The sequence below is a fragment of the Lethenteron reissneri genome, chromosome 16, assembly GCF_015708825.2.
Source record: "Lethenteron reissneri isolate LAM-NWPU_2019-01 chromosome 16, ASM1570882v1, whole genome shotgun sequence".
Lineage (NCBI taxonomy): Eukaryota > Metazoa > Chordata > Hyperoartia > Petromyzontiformes > Petromyzontidae > Lethenteron > Lethenteron reissneri.
In genome coordinates this window covers 8,050,968-8,072,179 of record NC_083794.1, presented here as the reverse complement: position 1 = coordinate 8,072,179, position 21,212 = coordinate 8,050,968, and the positions used below count along the sequence as shown (strand labels likewise).

At 43.6% G+C, this 21,212-nt stretch overlaps 1 protein-coding gene across 1 annotated transcript; it reads left to right on the top strand.

Moving 5' to 3' along the window:
* The first annotated feature begins 135 nt into the window (after positions 1–135).
* TRMT9B (tRNA methyltransferase 9B (putative)) lies at positions 136–19,779 on the top strand. Its single transcript, XM_061552285.1, is given in 8 exon segments — positions 136–322; positions 448–500; positions 6,211–6,942; positions 8,823–8,880; positions 10,199–13,290; positions 14,971–15,002; positions 15,004–15,145; positions 16,616–19,779. Coding segments are annotated over 4 exon segments (2,142 nt in total). The 5' UTR covers positions 136–322; positions 448–500; positions 6,211–6,942; positions 8,823–8,880; positions 10,199–13,133; the 3' UTR covers positions 18,427–19,779.
* Positions 19,780–21,212: the final 1,433 nt, after the last annotated feature.

Below are 21,212 nucleotides of genomic sequence, written 5' to 3'. Positions count from 1 at the left end.
AAATCTCGGCGACGCCGATTATCGCGATATAAACCCCCCACGGCGGATTGACGCGGTTGCGTCACCGCTACGGGAGCCGATTCGGGTTCTAATATTAATTTATTTAACGAGTAATCGCGTTTTTTTAATCGCAGAACCGAGGCACCGAAGATTCCACGAGTGGTGTTGGTGCACAAGTGGCAGTGTACGGCTCTGCGAGTTGTAATGATGATTAGCATTACTACTGAAGTTCGTTTATAATCGAACGTTTGTTTGTTAACATAATTTAATTCAGTCGTTCTGTTGGAAAGCGAAGATGACTTTTCTGCCCGCGTGCCACGATGTAAGCCCCATCGACTGCATTGGTCAACGTTGCGTTAGCCGTACTTAACTTTCGTCAGTCAACACGTGTCCGCTTTTAATTGTATCAGGATTAATTACGCTTTCTCTTGTTTATATTCCTGGTAGGATCAGCCACGTGTCTGCTAAGGTGGAGGATGTTTAAGCAATGCACGAGCCAGGTACACAGTAACACACGTAACGCGCATTGTTTGCGAGCACCCATTAATGCTCATCGATGTAAAGCACTGTGATGATAAATGTGTCATTATATCTCCTTTTGCCAGTACCAAAATATAAGAATATGGTTTTTACCCTTTTTTTTCTGGCAACAAAACTGAAACCATTTTACAATTGTTTGTAATCATGAATATATTAACAGAGTGTCTTTTTTGTTTGCATTTTGATGACAAGTATTGTGGTTAATGCAGACATGATTCTTTGTAAAAAGGCTTCAGTTTTGTTGCGAAAAAAAGGGGAAAAAACATTATGTTAAATGTATGTTTGGTTTTGGCCAGCACCGCACACTTATTCATCTGCTGTGTTTACATTGACTTTGGTATATACAGTGTGCAAGTAGCTCTTTTTCACACCACACCAGGTAAACGCATATTTTAGGCTGAACCCACCTAGTTGTGGGACGAGCCAAGTTCAGATACGCACGTGGTGAGAATGGACTTGAACTACAGCCCCGGATTTCGGGGCTGTAGTTCACACCACCACTCCCACACCCAGCCACCATGAACTGTATAAAGCACACAGTCTTTGTGTAATGTATTCATTCATTCCACATTGTGTTTAGTATTGCATCTGATACACAGTACACCATACATTGTGTCTCTACAATATTCTGTTATATATTCTGTGTTGTATGGAGTGCAGCGGTGGTGCAGTGCTTATCAAACTGCAGTGTGAGCTCGGCCACCTCGGTTCAATTCCCAGACAGGGCTAACTAACGCCAGTGGTGAGTGAGATCCGAACCAGTTTTGCGCCCCCAGGGAGTAAAACTAACCCTTAAACCCGCACTGACCTGCCACATTGGGGAGGTATGGTCAAGCAACCCCAAGCCATGGATGGATTCATCCAGCAGTGAATGAGAAATTACTTTAGAATCAAAAACAACGTATTGTATATAGCAGCTTTAATGTCAAGAATGCCTTTGAAAGGGGAATGTAAGGACACGACAACATAAGTCCCTTTGTGGTCAGTAGGGGACATTTCATTGCCGGTCTCAGACAATGCAACATTCAACCAAACAGGCAGCTGCGTGCACACAATAGGAGCCCTTTGAAAGCAAAGATAATGATGGGGGTGGGGGGACTGCTATTAGCACAGCAGTCATTATCTAGGTAAACGGCACAGGTTTATCGTGATGCTGCGTTGGCAATGGTGCACACACACACATAACAAGCACTCTACGCATTCGTCAATAACACGACACAAGCACGCTGCCTTCAAAGGAAAACGATTGGCATTGCATGTTGGTGTGGCCCCTCGTTTAATGGAGGAGAGATGAAGAAGGGTCATTGCCCAAAACGCCACCTATTTTATATTTTCCCCTTCTTATTGCAGGGTCATTGTCTAGGTAGCATTGCACAGATAATAGGAACGTGTAAGAAAGTGGTAAGCTCATGGCTCCACTTTGTGGCGGACAAACTCCCCCAATGCACTTTAGTTTTAGTTGAAAACTGAGATGAAAAAAACATTTGCCAGTTTAACAATTTACTTTCTTGCTTTGGTAAGTGATACATCCCACTTATTTATTTAATTCACTGAGTTTCAAGACGCTGTTTTAAGGATGGTCTTGAATCGGGATGTTTGACCAATACTCTAAATGACTGGCTTCATGTGGGAATAATCCAGAGAAAGCTCACATGTGAGGGAGTGACACAACATCTGGCAAGCCCTGGTGTTCACCTGTTCAAGTACTAACCAGGCTCACACCTGCTTAGCTTCTGGGCACATTCTTGGTGATTTGCTCAGTGGCCTTAGGCTGTTTATTTCAATTAAATTCTTAAAAAAAAATACTTGTCCTGCTTCCCAAGACGAATGCATGGTAAATGAGAAATAGCTCCAATCTGAAATATACTGTAATGGAAATTACAATGCATACATCACAGTGATTGGTCATAAGCAATAGGTTAATCAATTGGTATAAGTTATAAAAAACATTCTGTGATCAGTTAATTGGCAGCCATTTTTAATAGTTGCCTCTGAGCATCCCTTCCTTCAAATGCTGGCAAAATTACTGCAGTGCACGCCCAGCATGGCGCCATGATGATCCCTGCCTGCCTTGTGTGCTTAACAATGCATTGTGAGCCTTGTGTACGGACATTATTTCTTATTTGTGCAAAATAATATGGAACTTGTATCGTGATTTTTTGTTCGTTTAATCGAAGCAATAACCGATAGATGAACAGATGATATCAGGAGTCAATAGCTGCAGTGCACTGATGCCTGTGGTCGCTTAAGAAAAATTAATGCCTATTTTAGAAACCACGAAGTTAGTCAACTTATAAGAATGAAAGTAGAACAATTTGTTATTAAATATGTCTAGTTATTTAGCCTGCCTAATTGAAGCCCAATGAATATTTAATTGTTGGTACGTGAGTTGGGCTACGGTTGCCAGACCACAACTTTCTGGAAGCTGCATTGGTTTAAACGCTGTCATCCAGTGGAGGAAACCAATTCCCGGATCACCCTGAGTGCTCGTGATCTCGGTCAGATCTTGGAGGCTAAGCAGGTGTGAGTCTGGATAGTGTTTGGATAGGAGTCTGCCTGGGAACACGAGGCCTTGTAAAATTGGGCTCTGAAGTGGCCAGAAGATGGCCGCACACAAATGAATTTTGGAATCTATCTATGGGGAGCTGTCGTTATGGTCTCACATGAAGCTAAACACTCGATAGGATTGGACAAACATCTCAATGCAGGACTCATCTGAAAAAGAGTCTCAAGACTCGGTAAGGCTACCCTTGGTAAATAAAGGGCATTACTATTGTGAAGCAATCACTGTCATTATAGTCAAGTTACATCTTCTATTAAACCACCAGTATGTGTGGCCAGAGACTGGAAAACCTCAGGTGGATTTTGTCACCCTGAATTGTAGCCACAGTCCATCACTCTCGGACCCTCTGTTGCTTGTTAATACTTGTATGAAATGGTTTCCCAAAGGAACGATGTACATGTGACAACTTAGCTGCCGTCCGTTATTATTGGGCCTGTCTGGCATAGGATGTGAACTGGTAAACCTTGATACCAGGTGTGTGGCGGTGGTCGCCTGCCTTACATACATTGTGATTGCTTGGGCTTGAAGGACTTTATTGTTCACAAAGTGCTTTTCAAAGAGGGGTTCTGGTTTTGCTGGGTTTAGATTGCATGTCATGTTGAATTATGATTTAGTTTCAGCTGTTGGGCCATATAAATGTGTATGAATCACGTAACTGCTTTATAATGAAATGCTTTTAGTGTGCAGCCTCGTTCAGGATTGAGATAAGAGCTTTGGTATTTTTTTTTATTACCCAACGATGTGCAGCTCTGTTGCAGGATATGGTTTACAGTGTTCTGTCTGGCGTGTAAAACAAATGGAAGCGACTATGGTTAATTGCATAACAAAGTGCCTGATCTGGATTTGTCCTTGGGTATTTTTCTTGGCATAAAATGTACTTGCTCAACAACCGTAAGAGCTGATAAATAACACACGTAATTGTTTAAACGCTTCAAAGCTACACACGTTTCATGAGTTTCATTGTTCTTTTCCTATTCCACACCACTTCTGTTAATCCGTTGGTGCAGGATAGCTGTTCGTGTGGCTTCAACCGTCGCCGATGGTGACACTGGACTCTTTCTCTACCTCCAGTTGTCGTGAAGCCAAGTTGATAGCTATACTGTGTGCATATTGATATATGATTACTACGAGTGACTGGCTCGCTCAGAGGTAAGAGCGCTGAGCTAGCACATCTTAAGAGATCCTGGATTTGTTGGAATCCAGGCAGCCTCCTGTAATTAAACTGGGTTCTTTAGTGTGGTGAGCCTGGTCACCAAAGTTTGTACAAAAATATAATGTTAAATTAAATTCTGGCTAAATTACTGCTCCGAAAAAATAAAAAAAAATTCAGTTTGACTGTCATGCGACGAACATTTATTTGTCGAAGAGCAGGTGGGGAATTCCTGCCCCCTACTCTCTGGGCCAGAGGTCATTTGAGGGATGACAGAGGTAGCTCTGTGGCATCTGCTTCTGTGGGCTGTTAAAAGGGCTGTCCTGCTCCGCAAGAAGTGCGAACTGATTATGAACCTTGTGGCCGGACACCGGTGCTCCGAATAAACGAAAGTCAAAATCGTAATTGATGTATTTTTTTGGCGACTCCGTCCCACCGCACACATAAACGACGCGACCCACCAGAAATCAATCCTCTCGTTCTTCACCAAGCACCCGTCGTTGCCAAAATTTCTGTAGTCATAAACAATTTTGGTTAGCACTATCGTGTAGAGCTCGTCGAGAGGAATAGATTGCCGTATCGTTCGCCTTCGACAGACATAAAGTGACGTCGCAACGGAGTTTATGCGAGAGCCTGGGGGCTTATGGGACCCTGGGGTCCCACCACAAGGTTCAGTTTTGTCCCATGATTTGACACCGACAACACAATCAGGATAAAACTGAGGAAAAATTAAAAAATAAATTAAAGGGCCTTCTGCAGTACCTTTTTGACCATCTGTAAATTATAATGGGAGCATCGTGCTGCTGCCAGACTTAGTTTGAAGTAAAGGCTTTGCAAGCTTATGAGTCATTACATGCCACTGCAATATAAATATGCGTGGCATTATTGTGTGTACTTTGTTCAGAAATGTCTAAATATGTTTTTAATGATCGATTAAGGATTGTGTTATAATGATATCTACCCGAGTATTTGCAAATTAAACACCATTCATATGCCAAGTGAGTTTCCACGTTTTACAATACTGTATTCCTGGGGAACTACATTGTGAAATGTACGACAGTCATCTTCCTTTAGAAACATGTTATTTTTTTAAACATGCAATTAATACATTTTGCACTCTGTCTTGACAAGTCTGTGCAGCCCACAGCGCCGCATGGGAGTGCCTGTTTCGGTGTAAAACAGGAGAGCTTCGGGCTTGTGAGCCTGACATTTCGTCGCCAATTTTCACATGGACGCTTAACGAAAAAATCCACTCGTTTCAAACGAACGAGGGTGGCCAAGCTTGGGGTGTCACTCTCACTCGTCCAATTTTAATTTTCACCAGCTTGGGGGTAGAATTTGATCATTGTTAAAGATTAACAATCTAAAGCTTTCGTGACTGCAGGGATTAATATTCTTGGTTCTTTCTGACTTTACCGAAAGAACCAAGAATATTAAGAATCTACTCTAAGAAAGGGCATCCACACGCGTGTTCCTGGGACAGCCGTGTGTGTGTTAACCACGTCACCGATGATCGCGGTTGCTTGGTGGTGTTCCCTGCAGGGGATTTTGCGTGGGACGTTCTCAGGCGTCGATTAAAAAGCACTTCCCTGTGAAGACTTTTTTTCCAAGGAGTCTCGTTTGCAGTAGTCACTCCTCATAATTCGTGACATTTTGCGTCGCTGCCCACGGCAAAATAGAGACAACCATTTAAGATGAGATATTGTTTCTAGAATCTATTTTTAAAATTCTTAGACATTGATTCTTCAACTCATTAGTCGTCATTGGTTGATTTTGATATGTAGTTGATTAATTGAAAGACGTTTCAATGACTTATAATCCTCAAAAATGAAAGCAAGAAAATCCAAATTGGAAATTCTTCCCAAAAAAGGTTCAGACCTGTGCAGGGTGTGTCCGGGCGTGCTTTGCCTACCACATGACGTATCAAGAACCCGGTTTATCCACACTGTCCCTGCAGCCAAGGCAACAGATCGGGCTCATTGTCTCACTGCGGAGCTGCCGATGGGAACCGGCTCTGGACAAAGCGTGCACAACCTGCCGGGGCGGAGTTCCTTACCACCACCTGCTCGGCGGCACACACGGCAGGGGACCCCCGAGTTCGAGCAGACAGAGACCGCGTTATTCTGTCGCGCCGCTTTCAATGACACCGCCGCAACTTGTGCGGTACTCGACGTTTTTGGGTTTAGATTGCGGGCATTTCCAATCTTGGTTAACAACGGATTAACGCTGTGCGTTTTTTTGATTTTTTTAATCGTTGGGCAAAAATCCTCTTTTAGCCGCGAGACCCTTTGCCGTGGAGAGTGTGTTCAACCTTTTTTTATTTTGAGTTTCTTTTATAAATGGGAAGAAACACAAAAAAACGTGTTTTTTTGTTAATGTCATTTATTCTAATTTAATATTTGAAGAACAATAGCCTTTCGACAGGTGACTGCTCAAGGTCAAATATATTTTTTAAACGTACACAAAAAGCGTGCAGTGAGCGCAGGTGCTGGATATTTAAATTGATTGCTCGGCGCAGCCTTCATCTCTCCGTATGTCCGTCAGCATCACGTCGTACTTTGGTAAGGATCTGTAATTCCACTGAGCCGGCACATCTTGTGCTGCGGTGGTGCCCGTGTACCGTGTGCCCAAGAGAATCTTCCAACCCGGCACCCGGAGTCTGAATCCAGAGCCCACCTGCCGTCCCCAGGTAAATATTGATGTAGCTCTGTACACGCGTGTCCTCGTTCTCTCCGTTAACAGTGAACTAGATGCTCTCAGTGACTGCTGCGTGCGCGTGCTTTACTAGCACGTGGCGATTTTGAAATGCACAACGGTAAGTGTGAAGTGTTTGTCCCAATAACCCAAGGCTTGTATTACTTTAAAGTGTGACCAGTGATTACATATTGCGGATTTTGTATAAATTAATTATTGCGCTCTTCATCGTCATTAAAGTCATGACCATCATCATCATCGAGTCAATTATATCACATTATCTGAATCACGATTATGATCATTCTATCACGGTCATTAATGTCAAAGTCATCATCATCAGAGAAATTTGTACTCGGATGCACATTGTAACAGTCAGGTATGTGCCATGGTTAGCTGTTACAGGTGTTTAGCCCTGACAACAGCAGCCTGCCCCATACGGTGACAGACCGGGTGCGTCGTTGAGTTTGTGAGCTGATGTCTCCGAAGGATTGGATTTTTTTAACCAAATACCCGAGACTGCTCTTCCCTCCCCCTCGCCTGGCACAGACTGTGTGGGTAAGCCGGATGTGTACTTTATGCTCTTCAACTTGCATGCTTAGGAACACTCACCCCGGCCCGCAGCTTAAAAACAACCGGTGAAGGCTGTGGGAGATCATCATTGCTGCTCGGGATAGTTCATCTGCAGTCTTTCCCGCTAATACGACACGTTACACCGAATGTCATGGAGGGGCATTGCTGCAGCTGCTCAGCTGACTCATTTTATATATATTTTTAAAGTTAAATTAATTGACAGATTAAAGCTTGGTCTTAATCAATTGGTGAAAGTGCACCACCTCATGGGGGGCCAGTAGTAACTGTTCTCTCTCATGCCCCCCTCGCCACAGGAATTAGAAACTCCCACTGTGCTTTTTTTTAACTGCTGCCGCAGGTTTTGTCATTGCTATTTTAAATTAGGCTGTCGTCCACTATTAATGGGGATTCGACTTACCGTAGCCTTCGTTCGTCTTGAAAGCATTCCGCACGGATCTGCTATTTATATTTTGTTTTCTCATCCTGGATACAAACCCCCGTAGTCTTAGATGCAGCGCATGGTTTCTTGTTGTGTGCCATTAAGAATGAACTGGAGATTGGGAGAATGTGTTCCTTCGTTCCCGACGCCTCGCGAACGTGGAATCATTTGGTGTCTCTCTTGTAGCGCACATCCGTTCCCTCTTGGTCTTCAATGATAAACTGGATTAATTACCAAAAATCCGTGATAGGAATTTGCCTTTGATGTTGTACCTCGTTTTTCACGTTATGTAATTCGTGTTATTTTCTTTCACACATCTAGCTTTCATTTCCTTTTATTTATACAGTAATACAGTTACACTTGATTTTCTTGTTGTACAATTTACTTTTTCGTACTGGTATTACCCTTTGGAGAGCCAGGTCTCGTTTGAATAACAGACCTTTTATTCTAAAATGGGTGGTTACTTGGTTGAAATAAAGGTTGACTGACTGCACAGCCTAGATTTATGTTTTCATGTTCACGTGATAATTTCACTTCTCTACCATGTGAGAATGCACAGCACGCACTCACAGGATGAGACACTCGCGCATGCGTCTGCACTGTCATGAGCATGGAGGTGCAGCTGCCTGCCAGGGAGACATGCAGGGAGCGGTGGAGGAGGACGGGGAAGAATAGGGTGGGGTGAGGGCCTTGGGGGCGGAGAGGATTCTCTTTGAGGAGGAGGGGCACGTGGGGAGAATGGTGGGGAGGGGGGGTCTGATACAACGCAAGCAGAGCTCCTCCTTGCAGACCCAGAGCTGCACGCATGCACAGACACCCGATTGTTCATTGAGGACTGAAGGTCAGCCTTGTGTGTGTCCCCTCAGGTCACAGCAGCAGAACGAGTGTCCCTTGGCCGGCGTGGACCATTGAAGCCGTGCACAGGTAAGAGCTACTCCGCCAGATCTATGGGGGCTGTAATAATTAAGATGTTACGACTGCGTGTGGGCGTCTTACACAAGGCTGGGAAAAGGACACAACGTGAATGAACAGACATCTGCTCGCAATTAAACCACGCTACAAGAAGTGCGCAGCGGACGAGGCGACTGCAGCTGCTGCTGCCGTCCTCCGATGCCTCTCGAGGGAGTCTGGTTGTAGCAAAGCTTTGAATTAATGTACAAGGTTTATTCATGCAAACGTCTGCAGGGTAAAATGCCAAGCGGTGAGATTTACTGCTCCCACTGATTTTTTTTAAATCAGTGCTGTGGAAGGTGCGTCATGCATTTACCTTTTGTCACTTAACATTTTTTGGAACAATTGTGTCTAAAGATAAAATTCATGGATCGTTCTTGAAAAACAGTAACATAATGTGAGTCTTCGTCTGCTTTATTTAAAGGAACAGAGCTAAACTAGTTATGTTGGTAAGTGTTATAAAATATATGGTTCGTCGCTGAGTCACAACAGCGCAAAGTTGCTCTTGTTAGATTACTCGGTGTGTGGATTGCGCAATTTGATTGTTTGGGCTGTTCTTGAGAACCACACAATATAACCTTACGCGGTGCTCGCTGTACTGTATGTGTAGCCTGATTGGAGGCGGCAAGGTCATTGTGTGAATTTAATGTGCTCGGCATGCATTGATCGGGCTTCGGTGGCCGTAGCTAAGGTATGGATTAATTTTTTTGCTTACTGTTGATGCTCTGTCCTGTTTAATTAATACAGGCTTGTTCACATGACATGACATTGTTTAATAAAACCTGACAATCACAACAATTCCACAAAATTGGAATGGTGTTATTATTACGTGTTGTTACTAAATTAGGTATTTACGCTGGAAAGCCTTATAGAGTATTAAGAGAAATTTTTCGTCTGGGTTCTATGTTGGATGATTGGCCAACTCCACTCTAAATTTCATATAGGTGGAAACCACAGAGTTTCCAGAGCAAACCATATTATAAGATTAGAAAACGCTAAAAAAAACCTTAATAATTTTGCTGTACTACCACCGTCCCTTAACCATCTTGAGGCCCAGCAGAGTGGGAGTTTCACAGCACAAAAAAAAAACTCTTTGCAAGATCCACCAACCTCCACAGCGCTGCGTTAAGGATTGTCCCCTGCATTGTAGGAGCTTGGGCTTGCGAGCGGACATGACGGACTGTCATTTGTCTGACATTGAGAATCATGGTTAGCTTAAGGCATCGCTGCATGGTCAGGACGATGAATTGTGAATGTTGTTAGTGTCGTCTTTTTGCTGCTTTTGTTGCAGGAAGGCTACAATGGTTTTGCGTTGCTGACTGCACCACCTGGGCCTTGGTACTCTCCCGTATATCCTACATTTTTTTATGGATGCCAACTTCTGATTGGTCCATGACCATGGCGTGAACTGTAAGGCTACAACATATACGCAAATATTTAGTGTTTTGCATTCTGATTAGTGCATACAACATCAACAAATAAACACCAATGCATGTAAAATAATCTCCAGCCTGTACCACTTTTCTGTCTGATGAGTTTTTCATCAAATGAACCTCATGGCGGGACTGTGGGGTCGCTTAAGCCCCCGGCTCTTGCATAAACTGTGTTGCGACGTCATTTTATGTCTGTTGACGGCGAACCATACGGCAATCTATTCCTCTCGACGAGCTCTAAATGATGTGCTAGTCAAAGTTTTGTTTATGACTACGGCAATTTTGGCAACGACAGGTGCTTGGTGAAGAACGAGAGGATTGATTTTGACTTCCGATTATTCGGGACCCTGGGATCCCGCCATAAGGTTCATAATCGGTTCACACTTCTTGCATAGCAGTAAAGCTCCTGTAAATCATCTTTAAATCAAATATGCAGTACTAAGCATATACAAATAAAAGTGTTGACATGTTTACCCAGGAGAGCATCACCAAGGCTGCGCTTTGCGTGATATTGTTTTAAATGTCGGAAAACACAAACGTGCTGGAGTAAAGCCTTGAATATAATTTGGTGAAAAAACAGTGGCTTATAATTTAAAAACTGGATACTGAGATAACCCAGTGGACTTTATCCCACGTGATAATGATGCATGCACACCTGGGAGGGATTTTAATTAGAGGACAATGCTGAAAGCGTTAGATGGGTGTCATGCACATTTAATTGCTGGTATGTCATTGGTGCTCGTCATGATGGTATAAGTGTGGAGGAGAACATACAGGGATAAAATAGATTTACAAACAGACGAACATTTCTATTGTGATGTTGCAATGTTTCATCATAGTGTACTTAAGATATCAGGATTGTGTACAAACTAAGTAATGTGTGTAACCTTTGTGAAAATGGCTTTGCGTGGATCTCTGTGTTTAGCAAGGTTCGAATGAGGTATGAGAAGTCGTTTGTGATTTGTAGCGCAGACAGGAGGCAACATGGAATTTGCACGTAAATGTTAGATCGGTGATGTACCTCCACGACGACGATGCAGGTGTGGAGGTGGCCATTGTATTGTGAGAGATTAGCATGTCAATGTAAACGAACCACCTCTAGCCCCGCCCACTTACCCTTGGGCTGATCTCATCTCAAGCCTATATAACTTCGTGTTTCAGCAGCTCTCCCGCTGTATTTTCTCCTGTCTCAGCAGCTCTCTCACTATATTTTTTCACATGATAACGATTGCTTGTGTTGCGATCGAAACGTCGTGCTAATTTTATTATTTTTCTATCTACGTGGCTTTACCGAAAGACCCAAAGAATATGAATGGATTCTATTCAGTGCATTGTATCCACTATATAGTACTATAATATTCATTGCGAGCATTGGGACTGCACATAGACCACGTTTTTTACTGTCCCCATGGATTTGGAGCATCTCATGTGCACGTGCTCTGAATTCTAAACCTTTATTCTTAACACATTTTAACACTTCCCCACACCAGTTTGTTCTTGAATTATTGCTTTAAAGACCAAATAATAGTACGACCAGCCACCCTTGTATTTTTAAACATTTGGAAATGAGAGACAGCCTTGATACAAAACACAGTTCACCTGGCCATCTCCGCAGTGACTGCTGCGGCTCAGTGAGTGGGATTTCTACAGTGTAAGTGTTAAATCATCTCATCAGGAATCCCAATGCCCCTGTTTGAAGGTGGGAATTGATTGGCCCTATATTACACTATGGAGACGAGCTTTGGGACAAAACATGTAATCAGTGGAGCTGCGTTACAGGATTTTGTTCGGCATAAGTATAGGCTCGCCCAGCCACTCGGTGATTCATATTCATGGGTTGGGTTAGGCTTGGGGGTATTATTGATAGCATCACACTTTAGGCCAAACAGCATGCCAGGCTGATTATATTATTCAAATTTTCAAATATATTTTCGAAAATGCATCGGCGTGTTTTGTAAAATACATGCCAACGATTTCACAACTGAGGCCTTATTTATTATGAATTCATGGATGCAAGTTTAAATCTGCTGTCTGGTTTATTTTATATTTATTATTATCCCTGGTCTCCATTCTTAAAATAACACGTCCCAGTGAGTGCTTACCTGATTATAAATAGTGATAATGTCATTTAGTTAACCAGGAATTCTCACTAAGTATCAAGACAATTTTTTTTCAGCAAAGATCTGCATTTCGTAATTTGACTATTTCTGTTGTAAGACGCGATTGCCTGAAGTACACTGGAGAAAACACACGCACACATACGAGGGGATAACATTCAAACGTCGGTATATTTGGGTTCACGAACCTACCTGTCATATGGCCATCACCTGTCTAGCTCACAGGCCAGCAACTTTTTTCAGATCGACAAAACTGATGGTCCACTAAGAACTAATATAAAAAAGCTAGTGTACAGACATGCACCACCATGTCCTGCATTGCATCCTGCATGCAAATAGTCAAACTGTTTTAAACACTTTCCAACGAAGGTTGAAAGCGTTTCTGCATTTTCTGTGTCCATTCGTCCGTAATGATCTCTGAGATGATTAAATGTGAACAAACGTGTGTATTATTAAGGTTTGTAGCTCATATGGAAAACCAGCCAAATAGTTCAAAGGGTTTCTCAAAACGAATGAATTTTACCTTGAAAGCCACCTGTCGGCATCGATATTGCAAATTAAAAATGTTTAATGTTAGAAAGCGTTAAGTAATCCACGCGGACGCATGGATTTTGCTAACTTGTTTAGTTTCTGTTGCTGTTGCTTTGAGGGCGGTTGACGGGAGGAGAGTGCCACCATGGAGTTGGCAGAGGCTGGGCGCCTGGAGCGTGCCCATGTGCACGCCATCTACGCGCAGATTGCGCCGTCGTTTGACGACGCGCGCTATGGAGCTTGGCCGCGTGTGCGCCACTTCCTGCAGGGACAGCCGCCCGGGAGCGTCATCGTCGACGTTGGTGAGCGCTCGCGCCACGATACGTTGCGATGCATTACGATGTGATGCGGCGCAGTGTAGAGAAATTTAGTGCTCGCAATCACGCATCCAACAACGAAGGCTTTCTGTTTAGACGCGCGCTCTCTGCTGCAACCAAGGCAAGAACTTCGAGGCTTTCTGTCGAAGCCCACCAGTCCCACTAAGTGGGAGATTGTTCATTGTCCTCTGCTGCCCCCATAGTCTGGAACTCCCCACAGCCATCCATGGTGTTGACTCCCTGCCCCTGTTTAAGTCCAGGCCTGAGACCTTTCTATCTTCCTTTTCCTTATGATTAACTGTATATTTCTGTAAAATTAATATGCCAACTGTTTTATTTCAGTGTCATGGGATACAATCACATTTAATGCCACATAAATCTAATTCGGATTTTATTTACAAATTTCTGTTACGATCACATGCACAATGAAATAGGCGCACACAACATGACAACGAACTCAGATTAAAATAATGTACATATCTAGCTATTAAAATCTATTCTTAAATTCACAATAGACAATGCATGTAAGTATCAGTTATTTATTATCCATGCAGATTATTTGCAAACTATTGTTTTATGTTACATTTGAGTCATGGACGAACAAAACTGTATAATCCAGGCAAAAAATAAGAAACCGCTAAAATGAGACAAAAATAATTGGATTCTGTATTGATTCATGACCCCAATTAGTGCGATTCATAGAATCTCTACGGGGGGGGGGGGGGGGGGGGTGAATCATTAAATGCCTAACAAGCACACAGCACAACAACAAAATATTCCGTCCAAGATTTTGCTGTTCCATGGTTAGTCGTGACAAATCTCAAATAAATCACAGTTTTTTGTAAATACTCTTGTAATAGAACGATATAAAATACGCTAGGTTGTTTGGGGGGCGTCTGTCCCTGTGACTTGTTGATTGCGATGGCGTATACGGGGAGAATGGTAAATTATCGTCGTCGCAAAACAAAAGGCAAAGTCAACACCGAATCGCCTCGTTCTCCCTCTCAAGCGTTCATCATGTTCATCACAGATAGATACAGTTGGGCGTTTATATTATTAAGTGGCCATCGTTCAGAGAAGAGAGAGGGAAAAGAGTTTAACATTGACTTAGAGGTGGAGATTTTCGTGCCTAGCTAGCTCAGTGCTCTGACCTCTGAGCCACCCAGCCCAGCATGTTCACACATTGAGGAAAGTTGACTATTATAGCTAGCCTGTTATATATTTGTCTTTTATAACAATTTGGAAATATGTAGAAATATGGACTGGACTCATAAGAGTGTGCAATGTCAAATGTTCTTACTTAACTTTTCCTCCATCCATTGGCTTCAATGGCATTGTTCATTTTGCACATCTGTCATCTGATGTCCTAGCTTGCTGCCCTGCCCGGCTCCTTTTAAGTTGTTTTCTATTCCCCACAATCCACCAATACAGCGTATATTAAACTTGTACGTAAATGTATTCGGAAGAGGAACGTGATTTTCTATTGCTAGCTCAACATCTCTAAAGGAAACATGAACTCCTACACGGCACGTGTTTTGAACACGGGGACACTGTGACCTTGGCACTTACTACTCATACACGCATACAATGCACAAACGTGCACGCACCACACAGATGCACACACGTGCAGGTGCGCGTAGTAATTCGCACTCTCCCGTTCCCCAGGCTGCGGCAATGGAAAGTACCTGGCACTGAACTGGGCAGGCGTTCACACTGGGCTGCGACTACTGCCTGCCACTGGTCCAGGCTTCCCGTGCCAAAGGTCACGAGGTGATGGTGTCGGACAACCTGCGTCTGCCACTACGAGACGGCTGTGCTGACGCTGTCATCTCCATCGCAGGTTTGTCTATCCCATTCCTGGTCTGCTCGCCGCCGGTGTTGATGTACGAATAGTAAATCACTCAACCTTCATCGTCAGTGGCCATGTTCAATCTACTCCTGGGTGAAGGCCTCACAAAGCCATCACCAACTCCCACAGTCTCGGGATGCCTCAATCCATCTTGCTGCTGATCTTGTTGCTCCCATCTATGTCATGGTCATCTACACGCATATGTTCCCTATTTTGGCTACCGTTCCTTCATCAGTCTAATTCACGAGCCACCATCCCTTAGAGCGATGTGTCATGCCTAAGCCAACTTTCATTCACAGTGAATACGGAATCTCTGATGTTTTTATAAAATCTTATCCGTTTGTTCCTCTTTCTTTCTCTGTAATATCTTTTACATGCATTCTCTCCATGTTTCTTTGTGTACATTTTGTTTTGCGTTCCACGTTTCTTGTCAGAATCACGTTTTGCAATCCATGTTATAACAGGCACTAACTAGGCCCTGCTTTTGCAAGCTTTCCTCTTTAGACACACTGGTATGTTTATGTTTATTTTATTTTCAAATTTTTTTTTTCCAAAAACACCCCAACCTACACTCTCTTACCTATTTATTTAATCAATGATCCCAGGCCACCTTCAATATGTTCCCTGTCTATATATACTCTGTTGTCTTTTTCAGATTTGGACTTCAAACATGTAGTGTGTTTTCTTTTGCTCGGGGAACTTGATGTTTGCGACTTTTGTTTAACTCGTATAGCTCATCTTTGCAGTATGCTTTGTTAAATCCTTGCATAATTTCCCGTCGTTAATTTTCATCGGTTGTTAAAATGACTAGCTGAAGCAAAATGACTTTAAAATAACCTTTGGGCTTCTTCCAGATGTACATTTTCTCGGAGTGTTTCATTATTAATCTCTTCAACCTCAGACCAGGTTCAACATCACTTGGTTTCGTTATCAAAGAATGGCTGTCATCGCTATGCCATAGAAGTTGTGCTGCTGGGTGTACTGGTGTCGTGGAGAGGGTTGGGCTTGGCGCGTAACTATAATCCATTGCCTTTTGAGGCACGGTTGGCAATCTGTGCTTATATGATCACTGGTTCATAAAGCCTGTATTTGCCAGGCAATCATTAACCTGGTAATATTTTTTAACAATTTTTATCTAACAACTACTTTTAAAAAAATGTTTGCGCAAAAAAAAACTAATTGACAACTTGATTCAACTTCTTATATTTAAAGACGTACCCATCATCGGAAACCACTCAATTTAAAGATTTTCTTTTTTATTAGAAAGAACAAACATTTATTCATATATTTGGTAACAAATAGTGCACAAATGCAGGACCTAACTTGTGTTTTTTAATTAACGTTTTCTTATACTTTCCTGGATGATACATTCAACATGTCATTATTAATCTCATTGTATAGCTGAATAGACGAATTAACAAATTACGTTATTATTGTTGTTGGTGATGTTGCTGCTGACAGTGCTGCACCACTTCTGTACGAAGTCGCGGCGTGTTCGTGCCCTGCGCGAGATGTCACGCACCCTCCGCCCCGGTGGACGCATCATGGTCTACGTGTGGGCCATGGAGCAGACTCGGCGGCGCTTCAACAAGCAGGACATCTTTATCCCCTGGCACCCGTCCGCTCCACTTGGCGTTTCCACCGTCGACGTACACGGCAAGCGACCGCCCCCACGGCAAAGCTCCCTGACGGCATCGTCTCCACGGCTCTTGGCAGGACACGCGATGAGAGATGGTGACGGTTGCCGTCGGTCGAGCGAGGATTTGTCCAACGTCCAATTTTACAAATCTGCAAGGAGGTTCTCGGAAAATGATGTTGGGCGACGTGATGCAGAGGAGTCTAGCTACTGTGAAAATGGAGGTGTTGATATGAGGAGGTACATCTGCAACAAAATTGCCTCTTCGAACAGTGATTTTACCTGGGGCGGTTCCTCGCCTACGCCTCACCAAAGCAGGGAACCGACCAAACATGCATCTCTAGTGAATGGCAGCCCCGACCACGGCAACCGGTGCAGGAGCTCGTGTTGTGGTAGCCGTGGAAGTAGCTCTTCTTCTGTCGGAGACCTGGGTGTGAAGCGCTCCAGTGGTGGAGACCTCCACATGGGAAACAGAAGTGATTCGTGTTGCATCGACGATAGGTCCAGCTCGAGCCGCCTCTACACAGCTTTGGAGAAGACTTTCGCATCTCTCTTCTTTTCCCGGTCGCTGGATGAGTCGCTGTCCAGGAGTGCTAATCATCATCCAGGGTCATCTGGGTCAGCTACCCGCCCGAGCGCAGAGCCCACAAGGCACCGAAGTCTTGAGCACAACAATTGTGGGTTTTTCCAGCCAAGCCATCTGCCAAGCACCCAAAATTCTAGCAAAGAGGGACTGGATGATCTAGACCAAGATCCTGCCACTGAACAGATGCGAATAACGGAGAGCTCAGACGAAGAGGATGATGTATTTTTACGCCTGCGCGGAATGGACGTGAGTGTCGGCGATCGTACAGGCTTCTTACCTGCACGGAGAGCATTGGGATCACACGAGGAGGTCTCTCGCTTCGTGGAGGTCCTTGCCAGTACGTCGCGCTCCAAGGTCTGCCTTCCAGATCTTGTAGAAGCGCCGCGTCGGAGTTGCACGCTCGCGGGACGGGGGATGACACAGATCACCAAGAAGCCCTTAGAAAGTCATTCTGCTGGCCTCCGGTTTTCTTTAAAAGAGGGTGACAGCGACAGCCATGTGCGGAATGACTCTGAGTTATTTAATGGTACTGCCAGAAGCTGTGAATGGGGCCGTCCAGAGAGCCCGGACGTAACCGAGAACGGGGAGCATTTGACAAATGGCACCAAGGAAGACTTTGGTAATGATGATGCTGATGGCGATTGTGATGGGGAAGGTGATGGCGATGGCGGCGGGGCAGAGGGAGGAGAAACACCGGAAGAACCCCGTTGGCTGCGCTACTACCATGTGTTTCGCGAGGGAGAGCTGGCTCAGATGATTGAGCGGCACGTAGCGGGGTTGCGAGTTGTGTGCACCTACTATGATCATGCAAACTGGTGCGTCATCGCCCAGAAGGAGGGGGGAGATGACACCTATGTCCAGCCCAATACGGTGCCCTCCGCTCATTCTGACGCCCGTCCCAATGGAGCACCAAATACCCATTCCAATACTCGCCCTTCTCCCAGTACCCCTCCCGATCTGCATTTCAGCACCCATTCCAACACACATTTCGCTACCCATTGCCACGCCCACTCTCACACCTATCCAAACACCCATCCCAACACTGCATAAATATAATCCTGCATTTATTATACTTAGACTTCACTTCCTCCTGCCTTCACTATGGCTCGGTTTTTAATTTTCACACATCGGATTCATGCAAGGTGTGGTGACTTAACTTGAATTTTACCGAGGAAGGTAGGGAACCTACACTGCAGGGTTGCACAAGGAATGCTGTGTAAAACTTGCAGCAGGGTTACGGTACAAAACTCCAGTCGTCGGAATCGCTCGTTCTAATCTCAGAACTCAGTGGGCCTGGTCAGCGTTTATTTTGGTTATTTCCAAAGGGGTTCTGCTTTGCTCCGAGTGTACTTACTGACCAGGTGGGTGCTGCAGCTGTTCTATCAGCCGTCTGCACACCCTGTGCCAGGATACCTTGGCGAACGGCGGTGTTATCCTGGACAAGCATTGCAGGCAGGTAGTCATATTCTAATGGTACTCATGAGCAAAAGACCAACATCACCTAAAGCGGGCAGGCTGTAGCAAATTCATGCTTGAATCGGTCGCTAAACATATGACAATGACTCGCTGCATTGTTGTCGGCCCATGAAGTAAATTAACGTGGCAGCCGCAATCATGAATGACATATTTTCAGCAGGGGGCGCCTTTTATCTGAATGTTTGACTGTGGCCTCAACGAATGCATACTGTTTTGCAAAATGTATCACAGGGAAAAGACCAAAGCGAGTTTTCAGTGGAAATTTAAATGCAGCATTGTCCAGATTAGTTCCTGGTGGTTTCGTGTCTGGTTGAGCCCCTGGGTCGTTATTCATTAAATCTTTGTTTTAAGATCAATGACCAAACCCACCTTGCGATGAATGAGGAAATTAAATTCCACTGATCTGCCTAGGGTTGTCAAAATTGAGGGCCTTACAATATATACTGCCTGGGAGTAACGATGATAGAAAATATTTTCATTCGAAAATCAGCTCGCATTGTGAAATGTCGAGAAAAATGTCGAAGGTTAGATCATTAAGCAATACTGTAAATGTATTTAAATCTAGACACAACCTGAATTATTGTCAATAACTGGTGAAATCCAGTATAAGCAAACGAATGGCCCGTTTTGTATGTCTATTCAGCCACCTATAATAATTTACTTTCTAAATATGCAAATAGTACATTCCTATGGTCCCAAGTGCTTTCATAGCAATAGTGATTTACACTGATTTGATTGTGAGATGTCGTGAGTTTAAGCGCACTGTAATTTATTTATGTTTCTGTTTTAAATTATGCTGATGAAACGTATTTGTGCCATCTTGGTTAGATTTTAGAGTGTGTGCCTTTTTGCAGTATTACAAGTAATTTTATCTCTGTGTTCTAAATTATTGTTTTGATTGAATAAAGATGCTATTGTTGAATTTAATACGTGCCTGAATTAAATCACCCAATGGAGTTAAGTGTGATGCGGTGTTGTAAAGTGTATACACATACATGATCGTATGTGGATATTGCACATTTAGAACACCAACAATTTACATAGGTGGAATTCATTCTGTGATTAAGCGTCGTTCTCTGGTGTAGTGAGTTAATGTCCTCAGCCCAGTCACCAATGACAAAAAATGGCATGTGGTTTTACTTAATTCTGTATATTTTCAGGCTCTGAAGATGTATTTTCGTGCATTGCCATGAAGTGAACACGTGTAAATGAGGGCATGTGAGAAGGTACACGGGGTTATCACTTTTTCCACAGACCAAACCCCGAAATATATCTCAGTCAGCTTGGGTCTATCAATAATACTGTGCAGTGTACTATTTACTACTATAATGAGCCAAGAATGTATGTGTCCCGCGCGTGACGTCACTCCACGTCGACCAGCCCCCCTCGTTAATAATCATGAACAGATTTTGACTTAACTTTCGTGACTGCAGGAATTCATATTCTTTGGTTCTTTCGATAAAGTTACGTAGATAGAAAAATACAAAAAAAGTGAATAAAAATAATAAGAATAATACTGTAGCCTGCTTCTTAATCGGAGTGTACTGGCAGTCTATAATGTAGACTGTAGCCTGATTATTAAGTTTGGTGAGTGTACTGGCAGTCTATAATGTAGACTGTAGCCTGGTTCTTAACCTCGGTGAGTGTAGTGGCAGTTTATAATGTAGACTGTAGCCTGAAAAATAAAAAAAAATAAAAAGAACAAAAAGCCACGACGTTTTGATCGCAACACAATCGCTTGTCAGGAAAAAAGAGGGGTTAGCCTCTAAAGGCAAACTGTTTATAAAGGTTTAGAGATGGACGGAGCCCACGTGTATCAGCAGCATGGGCAGGGGCAGCTGATGTTAATGTAGCCCACGTGTATCAGCAGCATGGGCAGCTAATGTTAATGTGGGAGGAAACAACGACACCGCCAGTGGGTCGACACCAATCAAAGGGCCGCCAGGTAATCATTGCACCTTGCTCCACACACCCACACTGCTGACGGTGGAGGTTGACAAGAATACACAAGTAAAGTCATGACCCAAAGTGGTTGATGACATCTTTCCAATGATTGCTGAGTTTATAACCATCCTCTCGGGTTGAAATTGTGTCTGTATATATGGATGGCTTCATGAACGAATCTTTGTTGATGGCCAGTAGGCTTGCAAAGTACCTTCGTCTTGCAGAAGACGGCCGCTTGCGTTGCGATCAAAACTTCGTAGTTTTCTGTTATTTTTTTAATGATTTTCATTGAACCTATCTATGTGAGCTCACCGAAAGACCCAAGAATAAGGACGTCATGATGAACAATGGATTATAACCTTAAAATGAAATAAGTCTGTGTCACCGCGGCCTTACAAATTGCACACGAATGGATG